We start from the raw sequence: 16,461 nt of genomic DNA, 5'->3' as shown, positions 1-16,461 counted from the left end.
GGGGACAAATAATTAGTTACACAAGCGAGATTAAAAATGAATATAATCAAGAAATAGAACAGTTGGAAAAAGATAGTAACTACAGAAATAGATTTAATGAGAAGGGAAGATATAAAGAAAAAGAATTTGCAGAGAAAAAAATTAAAATATTACAAAAATTACAAACATACAAAGTGGAGAAAAACATGAAAACAAAGCAAAGATATTATGAATTAGGAGAGAAAACCCACAAAATGTTGGCTTGGCAACTAAAAACAGAACAAGCAACAAGAACTATCATTGCAACAAGGAAGGAAGATAAACAGATTTCATATAACCCATTAGAGATTAATGGAAATTTTAAAAAATTCTATAAGCATTTGTATCGAACCAAAAATGCAGGGAAGAATGACAAAATAGATGATTTTTTTTAATCAAACATCGAATTACCCTAATTACAATTGGAAGATCAAAATAAATTACTAAAACACCTGACAATTGCAGAAATACAGGATACATTAATAACATTATCAAATGATAAAGTGCCAGGTGAAGATGGATTCCCTACAGAGTTTTATAAGGTATTCAATAATCTATTAATTCCACCCCTTTTAGAGATAATAAAACAGATGGAAGAGACCCAGAATTTGCCTGACTTGGGTAAAATGGCAATAATTACAGTAGTTCCAAAAATGGGAAAAGGTGTGCTGACACAGGCATCATATAGACCAATATCTTTTCTAAATATAGATTATAAATTAATAGCAATATTACTAGTGAATAGATTGACAGACTGTGTACCGTAATAAGTGACGATATATCAGACAGGATTTGTTAAAAACAGAAGAGCGGCAGATAATGCCTGTAAATTTATTAATTTAATCCATACAACACAAATAAATAAACCACCAACTGTGGTAGTAACTCTAGATGCATATAAAGCTTTTGATAGGGTGGAATGGAATTATCTATTTAAAGTACTACAGAAATTCAAATTACCAGAACATTTTATTAATAGGATTAGGGCACTGTATAATGGTCCTTTGGCAAAAGTGGAAACAAATTAATATGTTTCAGACCACTTTAAATTGAGTAGGTCAACTAGGCAGGGATGCTCATTATCACCTTCCATGTTTGCTTTGGCTATAGAACCATTGGCAGAGCTGATAAGAAGGGAACCTACGATAAAGGGAATAAAAGTAAAAGTGGAAGAATTTAAAATTAGCTTATTTGTGGATTATATAATATATTTAACAGACCAAAATAAAACAATAAAAAGGTTATATATAAAATTGAAAGAATATGGGGCGATATCAGGATACAAGGTTAACATTGATAAAAGTGAAGTGATGCCAATCAACAAAGTCGATTTCCAAAATGTAAAAAAGAATCCCCTTTTAAAAGGCAATCACAGGCTATACATTACCTTGGTATCAGTATAGATAATAATTTAAATCATTTGTATAAATTAAACTACCAAACGTTAATGAAAAAATGCAGGAAGATTTAGAGAAATGGAAAGATTTATTTATTTAACTTTAATAGGGAGAGTAAACTGTATCAAGATGAATGTATTTCCAAGGCTAAAATATTTGTTGCAAATGCTACCGATTCCATTAACAGGGGAATTTTTTATGACTACTTAATATATTAATAAAAAAGTTTTTATGGAAGGGTAAAAAATTAAGAGTGGCTTTGGAAAAATTATAAACAAGAAAAGTATAAACAAGGAGGATTGCAGCTACCAAATTTCAAAAACTATTACAGGGCAGCACAGTTAAGATACCTATTAGATTTTTATCAGACGGGAGAAAAACTGGATTGGCTTAAGATAGAATTATATAAATTAGGAGAAAAGGTTCAGGAACATTTACTCTGTAAATAGGATAAGAAACTGGTGCAATACAACAATCTACCAATACTACATCATAGAATTTCTCTGCATCTAGAGTTACTACCACAGTTGGTGTTTTATTTGTTTGTGCTGTATGGATTAAATTAATCTGGAGCAAAAGATGATAAATTATCAAATACTAAAAATGTTATTAATGCAAAACCCATTAATACCTTTTACAATAGACAATTTATTTTTTAAGCAATGGGCTAGAAAAGGAATTAAAAGAATAAAAGATTGCTTTTTGGGAAATAATTTTATTAACATTTGAACAGTTAAAAGATAAATACAGAATATCACATGGTACAATATTTTCATACTATCATTTGAAAACTTATTTAAAAGAAAAATTGGGAACTAGCCAAAGATTACCTGAGAATAGCTGCTATGAATACTTAATTACAGACACTGCAATAGTAAAAAAATGTATTACAAACGTGTACAGCAAATTGCAATACAAGGAAAATGATGAAGCAATATATAAACCCAAACAAGGTTGGGAAAAAGATTTAAATATACAAATAAAGAATGAAATGTGGAAGGAACTATGTGCAGGGACCATGAGTCCCCCAAAAAATTCACTTTTGTACATGTCAAAATTGCATGTAATGTTGTTCCAATTTCTTGTTTGCAATGGATACTTGGTTTCTAATGATACAATTGGTTGCATAGATTATATGTTACACCTCAAAAGTTTAAAGAATGGAATCCAACAATATTGGACAGGTGTTTCCATTGCAAACAAGAAATTGGAACAACATTATATGCAATTTGGACATATACAAAAGTCAATTTTTTGGGGGAGGATTTAAACCTAATATTAAATATAATTACAAAAGATCCAGAAATCTTCCTGTTAAACAACATAAAAGACAAAGAATTAGGCCTAAAATTAGACAGGTTTCAAAAAGGATTTATTATGATTGCGCTCGCAGCAGCAAAGAAATGTATAATGATAACTTGGAAAACGGAGCCAACCTTAAAAATACAACCATGGTACATAGAAATGAACAAGTGTATTCCATTAGAAAAAAATGACCTACAATCTGAAAGACAAATATACTTTATTTGAACAAATTTGGGAACCATACACAGAGTATACTAGAAACCTCCAATTTCAGACCTCCATCTCTTGCTCTGCCACAGAGGGTGGTAGAGGCGGATTCGCTGACTATGTTCAAAAGAGAGTTAGATAAGACTCTTGTGGTTAACGGAGTTAAGGGTTATGGGGATAAGGCTGGAAAGGGGTACTGATGGTAATGATCAGCCATGATCTAAAATGGCGGTGCTGGCCCGATGGGCCAAATGGCCTACTCCAGCTCCTATTGTCTATTTATTTTTCTGCTTGCTCTCTCTTATTTCTTGCTTTAAGTTATAGGGGTGGAGGAAAAAGAAAATGTCACTGTGTATATTTTAATAATGAATATTTGCATATATTGTTATTGACATGGTTCACGTATTAAATATTTTTTAAAAACTATTTAAAAAGTGTGCAAGCAACTGAGTTTGCCAAGAGGGTTGACTGTGTGTAATTCAGGCCATGACAATGGGGTGTTGTCTTGGGAGAGGTCACTGATGTCGTTTAGCTTGCTCTTTCAGAAGATTTGGAGGACTCTGGAGATAGTTATCTTGTAATCTCTCCAGTGCCCGCCGTGTCATCTCGATGCAAAAAGATGGCAAACGGCAACGTCGTTCAGAAAAGTGTTCAGTCAGGCACGACGACCGTGGGTCATCGGGGACCTTTTATGTTCGACCCGGACTCAAATCGAGCACCCCCTCTGCAAGCTGGGTGGCGCTGCAGCCACCTTGAGGACCGAAGGAGGGGGGGCGGGCAGAAGGCGCCTGCGCGGGTGACGTCACTTTCAAACCGCCCGTGAAGCCTGCGCGCGGAATTCAAGCAGCGCCATTGGGCGGACTTTCCGTCAGTGCGTTTCAACGCGAATGAGGCGGTGCAAGGGCGTTGTTCGTTAACTTGGCGTTAAAAAAATCACAAAGTTCTGACTTGTAAGTAATGACTTCGGTGAGTGCACCAACTTTTAAGTGTATTTTGCGGCCTTCCCGGGTTTGCAGTTGGAAGCCTGGCCCTTGGGCCAGACGTATTGTTGGGTTTTGACCAATATAAGATTTTTAAAAAATAAAAGTTTACTTTAAGGCCCTCAACAAAATGAGAGCACTCCTCCAGCATGATGCACATAGATAGCATCGAAAAAGGTTTCAGCGTGCATTTAGCACAACATGGGAAGGGATTGTCTCACTGAACATTGAGCCTCTTTGGACCAAAAGACCTCTCTGCCTCAACTGCCTGTGGTCACAGATTTACCACCCTGTAGCTGAAGCAATTCCTCCTCCTCCTCTCTATTCTCAGCTGCCTTACTCTCGAATACCTTTCCCTGTCCACTCTGTCCCATGTTTTTCAACGTTTGAAAGGGGGTGGGGAGCTGGAGGATAGGAGATGGGGAAGGAACAAGAGACAAAAGGAGAGGGTGAAGTTAATGGAAATTGGAGAAGTCTCTATTCATGCCATCTGGTTGGAGACTGCTGAGACAGAATCTGTGTCACCATAGCCTCACTTCACCTTCTATCGGGAAAAGCTCTCAATTTGCTCAGTTTTACTTGTCAAAATACTCCATGTCTATCTACCTCTTCCTCAAAAGAAATTCTTAACTTTTCCAGCCCAATCTTGTTGCTGAAAGTCTTCATCTCTGAAATCATTCTAGGAACACTTTTGTAAACTCGGCAGAACAAGACATACTGCGCCAGTGTTTTATGAAGATCAGTGCAGTCTCTTTGCCCTCTCAGTTTTGCCTAGTTTCTTGTGTTTATGTACACTCATTAGAATTGTGTTTTGGTCAACATTTATCGCCTCTATTTTTCTGCCAAAATATTATCAATTCATGCACTACCTTCAAATTCTACCATAAATCTGATTTTTTTTGGCGATCCCCACAGTGCCAATATTTTAATTATGTTCTTCTCCACCTTGTACGTTTGTAATGTTTTGTTTTTTAATTTTTTGTCTGCCAATTCTCTCCTTTTTGTTATATCATCCCTTTTCACTAATTCCTTTTCTGTACTTACTATCTCCCTTTCCAACTGCTCTATTTCCTGATTGTAATCTTTTTTCATCTTAGTTACATAACTTATTATCTGTCCTGTAATGAAGGCTTTCATTGCGTTCCATAATATAAATTTGTCTTTCACTTATTCTGTGTTTATTTCAAAATATGTTTTAATTTGGCGTTCAATAAACTCTAAATTCCTGTCTTTTAAGTAGCATGGAGTTTAACCTCCATCTATATCAGGGGTGTCAAACTCAAATTCACGGAGGGCCAAAATTAAAAACTTGGACTAAGTCGAGGGCCGAACTAAATATTTATTGAAAATTTTCAACAACATCTGCATGTTTTCTTTCAATATATGTAATGTTAAACTTTAGGATATAACTTTAGGAGGATAATGTTACAGGTCAGGATTAGGTAGCTCAAGTTCACCCTTTGCTTGACCTGAGGGAAACATATTTGGTCCCTGTGGAGCATTCACAGGTTGTGTCCATTTTGGCCTGCATCAGGACTCAGCATTTCCTGCTCACTCCTCAGGCTCTAGGCCTCTATTCACCCTCGACCCATCATCCCTCTACCTGACCAGTCCTTTACCCAACCTCTACTCACCCCTCACTCCACTCGCTCTGCCTCTACCCACCCCATCCTATACACGCCCCTCTACTGCCTCTCCCCTCAACCTGTTCCTCCCTCTATCCGTCTCTCACCCTCTAATCACCCCTCCCCTACTCACCCTGCCCCTCCCCTTTTACCTCTTCCCTATCCACCCCTCCTTCTACTCATCCCTCCCTCTAACTGCCCCTCGCACCACCATAACTTCCCCTGCCCATTACTCCTCACCTACACCCTCTGCCCACCCCTGCTTACCCACCCACTCAGGCCCAGCGCGCTGCCGATCAGCCTTTGCTGAACAGCGGGGGCTGTGCGCAGCCTGCCATGTCCGTCACGCTGACAGGAAATCACAGGCGCTCGCCAATCCGCCGCACCGCTCGACAGGTGGGAGAAGTGACTGGTTGTGCGGGGAGCCTTCCAACTGGCTTGCCGGCTGATGACATCGACAGACTTCTTGTGTTACAATTTTGTTTTCCCCATTATCAAAGTTTGCACGGTCAACCTGCAACACTCTTGCTCCCTCCGCGTCCCGTGGATCTGATGCCCGGGTGTTGTTAGGATTCCCAGCAGAAGGTTTGTGGAACTTTACCATTCTGGATTCCTTTTTGAGAATATTCTGGCTATCTTTTAAGGGGGGTGGTTTTAGGGGGGAGGGGATAGTTAGGGGGTGGGGAAGGATGTGCAATGAAGGGGGAGGATGGTGGGGGTGACATTACCAAAAAACAGCATCGGCTCTTGCTGCAGGGTGGGCCACCTCTAATACATTTTTGAAATGATCTTGCAGGCCAAATAAAATTATATCATGGATTTGGCCCGCGGGCCAGAGTTTGACATGTGTGATCTATATGTTCTTGGTGGGATGTCCTCCAGTTCTATTGCTAATAACAGGTGAATGATCTAATAATAGTCTAGCTTTATACTCAGTTTTCCTAACTCTCCCTTGAATATGGGCTGACAACAAAAACATATCAATCCTTGAGTAAGTTTTGTGCCTACTCGAATAATATGAATATTCCTTCTCTCTTGGGTGTTGCCTCCTCCACATATCCATAAATTTCATTTCCTGCATTGATTTAACCATAAATTTGGCTACTTTATTCTTTTTGCTTGTATTTTATCCAGTTTTATCCAACACTGGATCCAAATTTAGGTTAAAATCCCCTCCTATCAATATATTTCCTTGTGTGTCTGCAGTCTTCAAAAAAATATCCTGTGTAAACTGAGCCCCCTCGTTAGGCACATATATATTGAGCAAATTCCAAAATTCTGAGTATATCTGACACTTTATCATTACATACCTCCCTGCTGGATCTATTATTTCCTCCTCTATTTTAATTGGTACGTTTTTGTTAACTAATATGGCTTCACCTCTAGCTTTTGAATTATAGGATGCTGCCGCTCTGTGTCCTACCCAGTCTCTTTTTAATTTATGTTCCTCTTAAGTTAGATGCGTTTCCTGCACAAATGCTATATCTATTTTTTCCTTCTTCAATAAATTTAGTAGCCTCTTCCTTTTAATTTGGTTATGTATTCCATTAATATTTATAGTCATATAGTTCAACGTGGCCATCTTATATCTTACACCTATTTTCCACCTCCTTGCCACCCCCATCCCCCTTTTTCCCCATTTGATCTCTTAGTTTTCCCTTATTAACCTCAATGTACAACCACACATTTAAAACATAAAATCCCCCAACAGTCCCCACACCCAATTTTACCTTAACCTCAAATGCTCCCCCACTCTCTGAGTTGCACCTTTTCGGGCAACCACAATCCATTTGGATTGCGATCTTGCTCACAAACGTCAACTGATTTTGCAGTGACGGTTATTCCCTCTCTCCCCCCCAGCCCTCCCCAGAAAACAATTTTTTTTTTACATATATAACAAAGCTCTCTTTTTTTTCCCCCTTCCTTCCTTCCCTTCTCTTTTCCCTCTTTAGTTCTTTACATATACATTGTTTTTACATCTTTATATATACTTTATCGCCATTCTTCATTCTTGTTACATCTCTTCATCTCTTCTTCTGTCCTGCAAACGTTCTGCGAATTCTTATGCTTCCTCTGGATCTGAGAACGGTCTGTTTTGCTTGCCGGGTATAAATATTTTAAGTATGGCTGGATGTCTTAACATGTATTTGTAACCTTTTTTCCATAAAATTGTTTTTGCTGTATTAAACTCCTTCCTCATCTTTAAGAGTTCAAAACTTATGTCTAGGTTTAAAAAAAATAAATTTGACCCTTGTATTCCAGTGGCTTATTATCTTCTCTAACTTTATTCCTTGCCCGCTCCAGTATATTTTCTCTTGTTGTATATCTCAAAAATTTTACTAAGATGGATCTTGGTTTTTGATGTGTCTGCGGTTTCTGAGCTAGTGCTCTGTGTGCCCTTTCTATTTCCATTTCTTCCTACATTTCTGTCATTCCCAGGACCTTCAGGATCCATCCTTTTTTAAATTCCTTCAGGTCTGTGCCGCCTTCACCTTCCTTCAGGCCCACTATTTTTGTGTTGTTTCACTACTATATTTTTCCAACATAATCAATTTTCTGAGATAACAGCTCTTGTGTCTCTTTAATTTTTATCACTTCCAATTTTTCTCAAGTCATTTTCTTCAATTTCTACAGCCATTTCCCGCTCTTCCACATTCTCTACTCTTTTCCCTATTTCTGTCATGACCAGCTTTAAACTTTGCATTTTATCTTCTGCTCTTTTCATTTTCCTTTTAATTGCAGTAAATTCTAATGATAACCATTCTTTTCATGATCTCATTTGTTCTTCAAAAAAAAGCTTTATCTATAGTCTGTCCATCAGTTTTACCTTCTATTTCTTTGTGAAGATCTTAGTCGTCTTCTTCCTCTTCTTCTGTGTCTGTACCTGTGTTTGTGTCTTCTTTTTTGTATCTGTGTCTCTTCTGTTTTTCCTGATGAGCTGCTTGTATCTCTCTCTCGGGCCTGCTCTAGCTGGGCTTCTTGCTGTTGGTCCTCCCCTTCTGGGCTGCTCGTCTGTCAGGCCTCCTGTCGCTCTCGTCGGTCAGGGCCTCCTGTCGCTCTCGTCGGTCAGGGCCTCCTGTCGCTCTCGTCGGTCAGGGCCTCCTGTCGCTCTCGTCGGTCAGGGCCTCCTGTCGCTCTCGTCGGTCAGGGCCTCCTGTCGCTCTCGTCGGTCAGGGCCTCCTGTCGCTCTCGTCGGTCAGGGCCTCCTGTCGCTCTCGTCGGTCAGGGCCTCCTGTCGCTCTCGTCGGTCAGGGCCTCCTGTCGCTCTCGTCGGTCAGGGCCTCCTGTCGCTCTCGTCGGTCAGGGCCTCCTGTCGCTCTCGTCGGTCAGGGCCTCCTGTCGCTCTCGTCGGTCAGGGCCTCCTGTCGCTCTCGTCGGTCAGGGCCTCCTGTCGCTCTCGTCGGTCAGGGCCTCCTGTCGCTCTCGTCGGTCAGGGCCTCCTGTCGCTCTCGTCGGTCAGGGCCTCCTGTCGCTCTCGTCGGTCAGGGCCTCCTGTCGCTCTCGTCGGTCAGGGCCTCCTGTCGCTCTCGTCGGTCAGGGCCTCCTGTCGCTCTCGTCGGTCAGGGCCTCCTGTCGCTCTCGTCGGTCAGGGCCTCCTGTCGCTCTCGTCGGTCAGGGCCTCCTGTCGCTCTCGTCGGTCAGGGCCTCCTGTCGCTCTCGTCGGTCAGGGCCTCCTGTCGCTCTCGTCGGTCAGGGCCTCCTGTCGCTCTCGTCGGTCAGGGCCTCCTGTCGCTCTCGTCGGTCAGGGCCTCCTGTCGCTCTCGTCGGTCAGGGCCTCCTGTCGCTCTCGTCGGTCAGGGCCTCCTGTCGCTCTCGTCGGTCAGGGCCTCCTGTCGCTCTCGTCGGTCAGGGCCTCCTGTCGCTCTCGTCGGTCAGGGCCTCCTGTCGCTCTCGTCGGTCAGGGCCTCCTGTCGCTCTCGTCGGTCAGGGCCTCCTGTCGCTCTCGTCGGTCAGGGCCTCCTGTCGCTCTCGTCGGTCAGGGCCTCCTGTCGCTCTCGTCGGTCAGGGCCTCCTGTCGCTCTCGTCGGTCAGGGCCTCCTGTCGCTCTCGTCGGTCAGGGCCTCCTGTCGCTCTCGTCGGTCAGGGCCTCCTGTCGCTCTCGTCGGTCAGGGCCTCCTGTCGCTCTCGTCGGTCAGGGCCTCCTGTCGCTCTCGTCGGTCAGGGCCTCCAGTCGCTCTCGTCGGTCAGGGCCTCCAGTCGCTCTCGTCGGTCAGGGCCTCCTGTCGCTCTCGTCGGTCAGGGCCTCCTGTCGCTCTCGTCGGTCAGGGCCTCCTGTCGCTCTCGTCGGTCAGGGCCTCCTGTCGCTCTCGTCGGTCAGGGCCTCCTGTCGCTCTCGTCGGTCAGGGCCTCCTGTCGCTCTCGTCGGTCAGGGCCTCCTGTCGCTCTCGTCGGTCAGGGCCTCCTGTCGCTCTCGTCGGTCAGGGCCTCCTGTCGCTCTCGTCGGTCAGGGCCTCCTGTCGCTCTCGTCGGTCAGGGCCTCCTGTCGCTCTCGTCGGTCAGGGCCTCCTGTCGCTCTCGTCGGTCAGGGCCTCCTGTCGCTCTCGTCGGTCAGGGCCTCCTGTCGCTCTCGTCGGTCAGGGCCTCCTGTCGCTCTCGTCGGTCAGGGCCTCCTGTCGCTCTCGTCGGTCAGGGCCTCCTGTCGCTCTCGTCGGTCAGGGCCTCCTGTCGCTCTCGTCGGTCAGGGCCTCCTGTCGCTCTCGTCGGTCAGGGCCTCCTGTCGCTCTCGTCGGTCAGGGCCTCCTGTCGCTCTCGTCGGTCAGGGCCTCCTGTCGCTCTCGTCGGTCAGGGCCTCCGTCTTTCTCCCTCATCTGTTTTCTCACTCCCTCCTCTGCTGCCTTTCTCTACCTTCAGCTGAGTGCCCTTGTGTCGGTATCTTCTTTTTCCTTTGATTGTACACTGCGCACTTTTGTTTGGCTCCGAGAGCCATTTTTGAAGTCCACCAGCCGAGAGATTGCAACTCTGCAGGGCCGCCACTAACCTCGGGGATCAGGCACTCCTCGCCACCACAGCTCCCTGTTCCTTCATGCAGGTAAGGCCTTCTTTCTTCTCTGGCGACTTTTCTACTTTTTTTTCCCAGTTTTTACTTTCTCCTTCTTGGGTGCCACCTTCTTTCTCTTCTCTGTAACTTTATCTTTATTTCTTATACTTTATTTTTGTTGTGCTTTGTCTTTTCCTAACTTTTTTCCTATTTTTCTGGAGAGGGCTGGTTTTCCCAACCAGCCACTACTCCATCATGTGACTCCTTCCTGGTGTTTGCTGTCTTGAAGCAGAAATGGGTGGATAGGTCCACAGGGACTGACAAAATATTCCCTCAGACCTTGAGGGAGATTAGTGTAGAAATTGTAAAGGCCCTGGCAGAGATATTTAAAACTTGCTTAGTCATAGGTGAGGTGCTGTAGGAATGGAGGATTGTTATTATTATTTTGTTTAAAAAGGCTCAAAGATTAATCTGGGAAAATGTAAGACGGTGTTGTAATGTGCTGTAGTGTTCTGTGGTTTGAGTCTGCAGATGTACAGTATCAGGAATTGCATTTTGTGTGAGCGCACGATAGAGTGGGTATGGATTAGTGTAAACAATGCAAAGAAATTCATAATGGATCGAATCCTGTTGTCTGTAACTGTTCTTTTTGAAAGGATCTGCCAGTATTCTATCATTTGAACATGTCCCAAACTGAGTGACGAATTCTTCTATTGCTCAACACCATGTGTTGTGAAAATCAGATGTTTAAAACTGTTAAAATTCTTAATATTATTGATGAGTCAAAACTTCTGTGAAACCCAGTCAACAGCATTTCAAGGGCAAGGCCCTCTGTGCTATCCAGTCATCATTCAGGCTGCCTCAAAGTTTCAGAGCTCAATAAAATTATCTTCACCAGTAGGATTGGATTGGATCCAGCAAGAAGCAGTATAGTGATGAGAAAAATATTAGAAGAACCAGGAGTATGTTCCAGTTTCTTCAAAGTAGCGAGAATTGTAAGATGGCTTCTTCAGAATGTTCTTTATGTGCGAACACAGAGAAGCTTTGGTAGGTCATTCTAGAATACTGCCTGCAATTTTATTCATATTACAGAAATAAAGAGCTTGAACTCTAAAGCATGCAGAGGAGAGTTAAGGCTTGCCAGAACTAGATCATTATAACTGTGAGAAAATTATGGTACAGTATTGTGTTAATAGTCATTAATAAATATAGAGTTAAAATTTAACTGTTTTGAATTGCGAATTCTGTTGTTGGTTTGTGAGAAATTTGTAGATGCTGAACTGCATTTTATTTGGAGCTCTTGGATACTACCCTGGAGCAAGGTATTATTTGACCAAAAAAAAATAATGAATTACATTGTATGATCTTGAAACAAAATTCTTAGCCACCTGAATTAAAACTTTTGGGACTGTATTGACGTTGTGCTTGAATCCTTTGAAGAAAAACTGGTGACTGGGTCTCCTAACCGGAGAAGGCAACGTGATTGCAACCTTTGTTACGTCTTAAATCAGCAACAACAGAAGATGCAAATCAAAAGGGTTAAATTTTAACTATTTATTAATGACTACAGTACAACTCTGATTATCTGAAATGGTCTGGGCCGAGCCCATTTTGGATAAATGTTTTTTTCTGAGAACAGGTCTTTTTTTTTTAAACACCCCAGTAGCAACAGCAAATCACTTGTAAGTGTTTAAACAACAAACAAGGCAAGGGTTTTTAAGCATTAAAATAAAGAGTAATTTTCACCCAAAAAATGCTGGCCACTGCTGATCACTGACACTTCCCCACTGTGCCGTGGGCCCGAGGTCCACTGCACTGCTGCCGGAGCCAGGGGCCTGACGTCACTGGTCAGTTCAACTCTGAAAATATTTTGTATAAATGAGGATTTCAGATATCTTCGTTTATCTGAAATTTTAAAAATGTTTTGGAGAATCCAATTTTGGATAATCGGAGTTGTACTGTATTAACAATATAATGTCTTAACACAATTAACTGCACTTTAAGTATCCATAGCAAATATACAGATATCATATTTATAAACAGTGTGTATGTGGAAAAACCCAGCCCCTTACAGTCTGTGCCTGATATGCGAAAGGTAAAAATTCCCAAAACCCCCAGGTCAGTCAGTCCAAAATAAGTCCAAAGAATTCAATGTCCAAGTTTAGTTCTTTAACTGATAACAAAGGAATATTGAACTTTGGAGAGAGAAATGGCTGATGTTGCTTTGCAGTAAACTTAACCAATCCTCACTTACGAGGCTTGTGCATTTCACACAGCTCACCAGCTGCCCCCTGCTGTTCTTCTGCTTCACACCTGGATTCTCCATTTGTTCTTAAAAGTTCCAAGCAATTGACAAGTCAGCACTCAGCTGTCCCACAAGTTGCACAGAGTTCTTAGCAGAAATCCATCCTTAAAAAAGACAGTCCAAAAGGTCAGTCCGTGGTCCATAACACTATGCAATTGTCACAGCCAAAACTATTCTTGACTTCCATATATTAACATTTGTTTCTAATTTTTTTATAGTTTGCTTCAAAAAGAAATGGATTTGACAGCTAATTTCTTCACCAAGTTGAGAATACTTGCAGTAAATTTGGAGAAAGAGGCCAAATATTTGGACTCTGCTTTGAATAATGAATTTGGTAAGCAAGTTAATTAATAGTTTGTGGTGCTGTTTCAAAGATTAATTTATTTATTCTACTAAAATGACATTGCACTCCTGGAAGTGGTAAATACCTGCCATCTATCTGTATGTTAGTTGTCCTTTAAACAAAGAAAGAAAAGAATAAACTCTTGAAATTGCTAATTAAAAATGAGTAGATATTGTTCACTTATTTTAATGAAAATGAGGCAAAGGGCATAAATTTTATTCTTCATATGATATTGTGTATCATCCCATGTGGCCATTGAATTTCCTCAAATTTATTAAAATCACATCTGATCTGATTGTTGACTTGATTCCACACTTCTGCTGCTTCCCAGTAAACCTTTTCTCTTGGTTCAGTCTGTTTCGAGTTGAGAGTGGCAGAATCAAGAAAGACTGTGTAACTTAAGCATAACCATGTAGCGTGTGTGCTATACAAAGTGTGAAGTAAGAATGACACGCACACACAGTCGAGTCGAGATTGAAGACTGATTTATTGCTCTGCAGCTCTGTTTATATACACTCCCTGCCTTTGACGACAGGAGTGACATCATTGCAGCGCCAGCCACGGACTGGCTGGCTTCCCACCGTTGCCCACTACTTTCCTCCGTGTGGGAGTCACGTGAGACGACAGCTGTTGGTCCCTATGGTGCCCTCGGGATCACTGCGTTCGCTGGCCATTTTGTGTTCGTGGGCCGCTACACGACCCCCCCCCCTCCAAGAACCGGCGATCAGAGTGTCCGTTGCTACTTTGGGTGGCCTACCTCTGCATTGCGGAGGGCAGAGACTCAACTGGGTTAGGCTAATGTCTACATGGACCAGTTTCAGGCGATCGAAGGTGAATGTTTCCTTTTGCTGGCAAAGTCCAATACACACGTTGCCTGACGACTCTGTACAGCCCCTCATATGGCGTTGGAGGGATGCCCGGTGCACTCCCCTTTGCACAAAAACTTTCACAAGTGTGTAAGTCTTTGGGGATGAGGAATTTGGGCTGACCATGTGGCGGGGGCTATGGAAAGGCTAGAGTACCCAATCTTTCCCTCAGCTGTTTCAGTGCTATGGTGGGGGTTTCTGGATCCTTGGCAGTGGCCAAGAACTCCCCTGGGATTACCAGGGGTGTGCCCTTGACCATTTCCGCTGCAAAAGCATTAAAATTCTCTTTCAGTGCGTTGTGTTTCCCCAGAAGGACCCAAGGCAGTTCATCCACCCTTGAGCCAGCCCGTCAGGGCTGCTTTTAAGTGTCTGTGGAACCACTCCATCAAGCCTGCGATTGATACGCCATGGTATGGTGGAGTTGGGTTTCCAATGGATTGGCCAGCACTGCCCAGAGCCCCGAGGTAAATTGTGCACCCCTGTCGGAGGGGAGATGTTTCGGGATTCTGAATCTGGACACCCAGGTGTTGATTAGTGCCCTGGCGCAGGTCTTCGTGGTCCTGTTGGCCATTGTGACCATCTCCTGCCACTTCAGGAGGAGTCAACCATAATAAGGAGGTATCTCGCCCCACAATTACAACGTGGACGTGGCTGAACCTACGCTATCCTGGCTCAAAAGTCTGGGGGTATGCTTTAGTGCGAGTTTGCACCTTGGACACCTGGTAGAAGTGGATTATACCAGCAAACTCCAGTAGCCCCTTCATGGTGCGAGGTTTTGTGAACCTCCCGAATGGCCTCCATCTTCTCAGGCAGTGGTTTCGCCCTGTACCTGTCGATCTGATGCCCCATGAAGTTAATTGTGTCCCACCCTAACTGACACTTGGTGGGTTTGATGGTCAACCCAAACCCCTGGAGGCAGGTGAATAGTTGTCTGAGATGGGCCATGTGTTCTGAATGATTGCAGGTGGCATTAAGGATATCATCCAGGTAGATGAACACGAATGGGAGGTCCTGTTCCACCGCGTCCATCAGCCGCTGAAAAGTCTGAACAGCATTCTTAAGCCCGAAAGGCCGAAGGGGGTGATGGTGGTTTTGGGTATGTCCTTGGGATACACTGGATTTGATGATAACTCCTGATGTAATCGACCTTTGAAAACACCTGTGCCCCTTGTAAGTTGGCAGTAAAGTCTTGGATACGGGGTATCTGTCCAGTGTGGTGGCCTCGTTGAGGTGTCAGTAATCACCATACAGCCTCCACCCTCCTGCTGCTTTCGGGACCACATGCAGGGGGGAGCCCCAGGGGCTGTTCGATTGCCGCACTATACCCAACTTTTTCATTTTCTTAAATTCCTCTTTGAGGAGGACGAGTTTTTCCATAGGGGAGGCAGTGCGCTCTGGCGTGGAGCGGTGGGCTCTTGGTGAGGATTTGGTGCCTTATCCTGTGCTCTGGTTCTGCAGAGCAGAATTGTGGCACCATGATTGTGGGGAACTCTGCCAGGATGCATGTGTAGGCGTCGTCAGACGGCGTGACTGAGTCAAAGTGGGGGGGCCAGTAGTTTGGCTTCACCCAGGGACATCGTTTGAAAAGTTCTGTCATGCACCCTTTCAAGTCTACCAACAGGCAGTGAGCGCGCAGGAAATTGGCTCCCAGGACATGTTGCGCCACTGTCATGACAGTAAAAGTGTACTTAAATCAGTGGTCAGCAAATCGCAGAGGGGTGATATGGGTACAGTAAGTTCGTATAGAGGTGCTGTTCACTACCCTCAGTGCCAGGCCCAGATTGCCATTCCTCATGTCGTAGGCCATGGGGGGGGGGGACATTTGTTTCAGCACCAATGTCCACTAGAACTGCCTTTCTGTCAGAGAGTCCCACATATGGAGGAGGTTGTCACGTTTGCCAAACGTCTCAGTCATTAATGATGGCTGACCATGGCGTTTCCCAGAAACTCACAGGATGGGCGGCATTGACAGGCCCCTGCACCCCATCGTTGATGGTAATAACAATGTGGCTAGGTAAGGGGGGTCCACTTGACTCTCTGTCTGCTGTGGCCTTGTTACCGGTGGGGGTCTGGGCTTGGCAATCTGTTCCACTGAGGCACCTTGTTCTTTCTTTGCTCTCCAGAGCACGTCCTCCTGGGCTGCAACTTTCCTCGGGTTGCTGAAGTCCTCTTTGGCGAGTAAAAGTTGGATATCCTCATGCAGCTGCTCCAGGAAAATCTACACAGAGTAGGCAAGGCTTGTGCCTTTCAGCGAGTGCAACCATCTCGCTCATGAGGGCAGATGGGGTCCTGTCCCCCAAACCATTCAAGTGCTGCACACTGGCAGCACGCTCGTGTCATGATGGCCTGAAATTGTGAGTTTGTAACAGGTTAAGGGCACCGTATTTGAAATTGACTACCTTTGCTGGTCAAGCAGGTGTCGTCGGAAGCGATCTGT

The 16,461-nt window shown here is 43.9% G+C and overlaps 1 protein-coding gene across 8 annotated transcripts in view; it reads left to right on the top strand.

The window, feature by feature from the left end:
• The first annotated feature begins 3,735 nt into the window (after nucleotides 1–3,735).
• The window catches only part of ska3 (spindle and kinetochore associated complex subunit 3), a 51,670-nt gene continuing 38,944 nt past the window's right edge, over nucleotides 3,736–16,461 (top strand). For 4 of the 8 annotated variants that reach the window (XM_069891379.1, XM_069891378.1, XM_069891377.1 and 1 more), the window contains exons 1-2: nucleotides 3,736–3,893; nucleotides 13,034–13,149. In XM_069891379.1, the coding sequence (XP_069747480.1) occupies nucleotides 13,050–13,149 (100 nt within the window). In that variant the 5' untranslated portion in view covers nucleotides 3,736–3,893; nucleotides 13,034–13,049. Of the gene's footprint in view, nucleotides 3,894–12,786; nucleotides 12,942–13,033; nucleotides 13,150–16,461 lie in introns of all 8 variants that reach the window. The other 4 variants (XM_069891376.1, XM_069891373.1, XM_069891375.1 and 1 more) reach the window with 4 other exon arrangements.

This window comes from Narcine bancroftii, chromosome 7 (genome assembly GCF_036971445.1).
Source record: "Narcine bancroftii isolate sNarBan1 chromosome 7, sNarBan1.hap1, whole genome shotgun sequence".
Taxonomy (NCBI): Eukaryota; Metazoa; Chordata; class Chondrichthyes; order Torpediniformes; family Narcinidae; genus Narcine; species Narcine bancroftii.
This window is presented reverse-complemented; position numbering and strand designations above follow the sequence as displayed.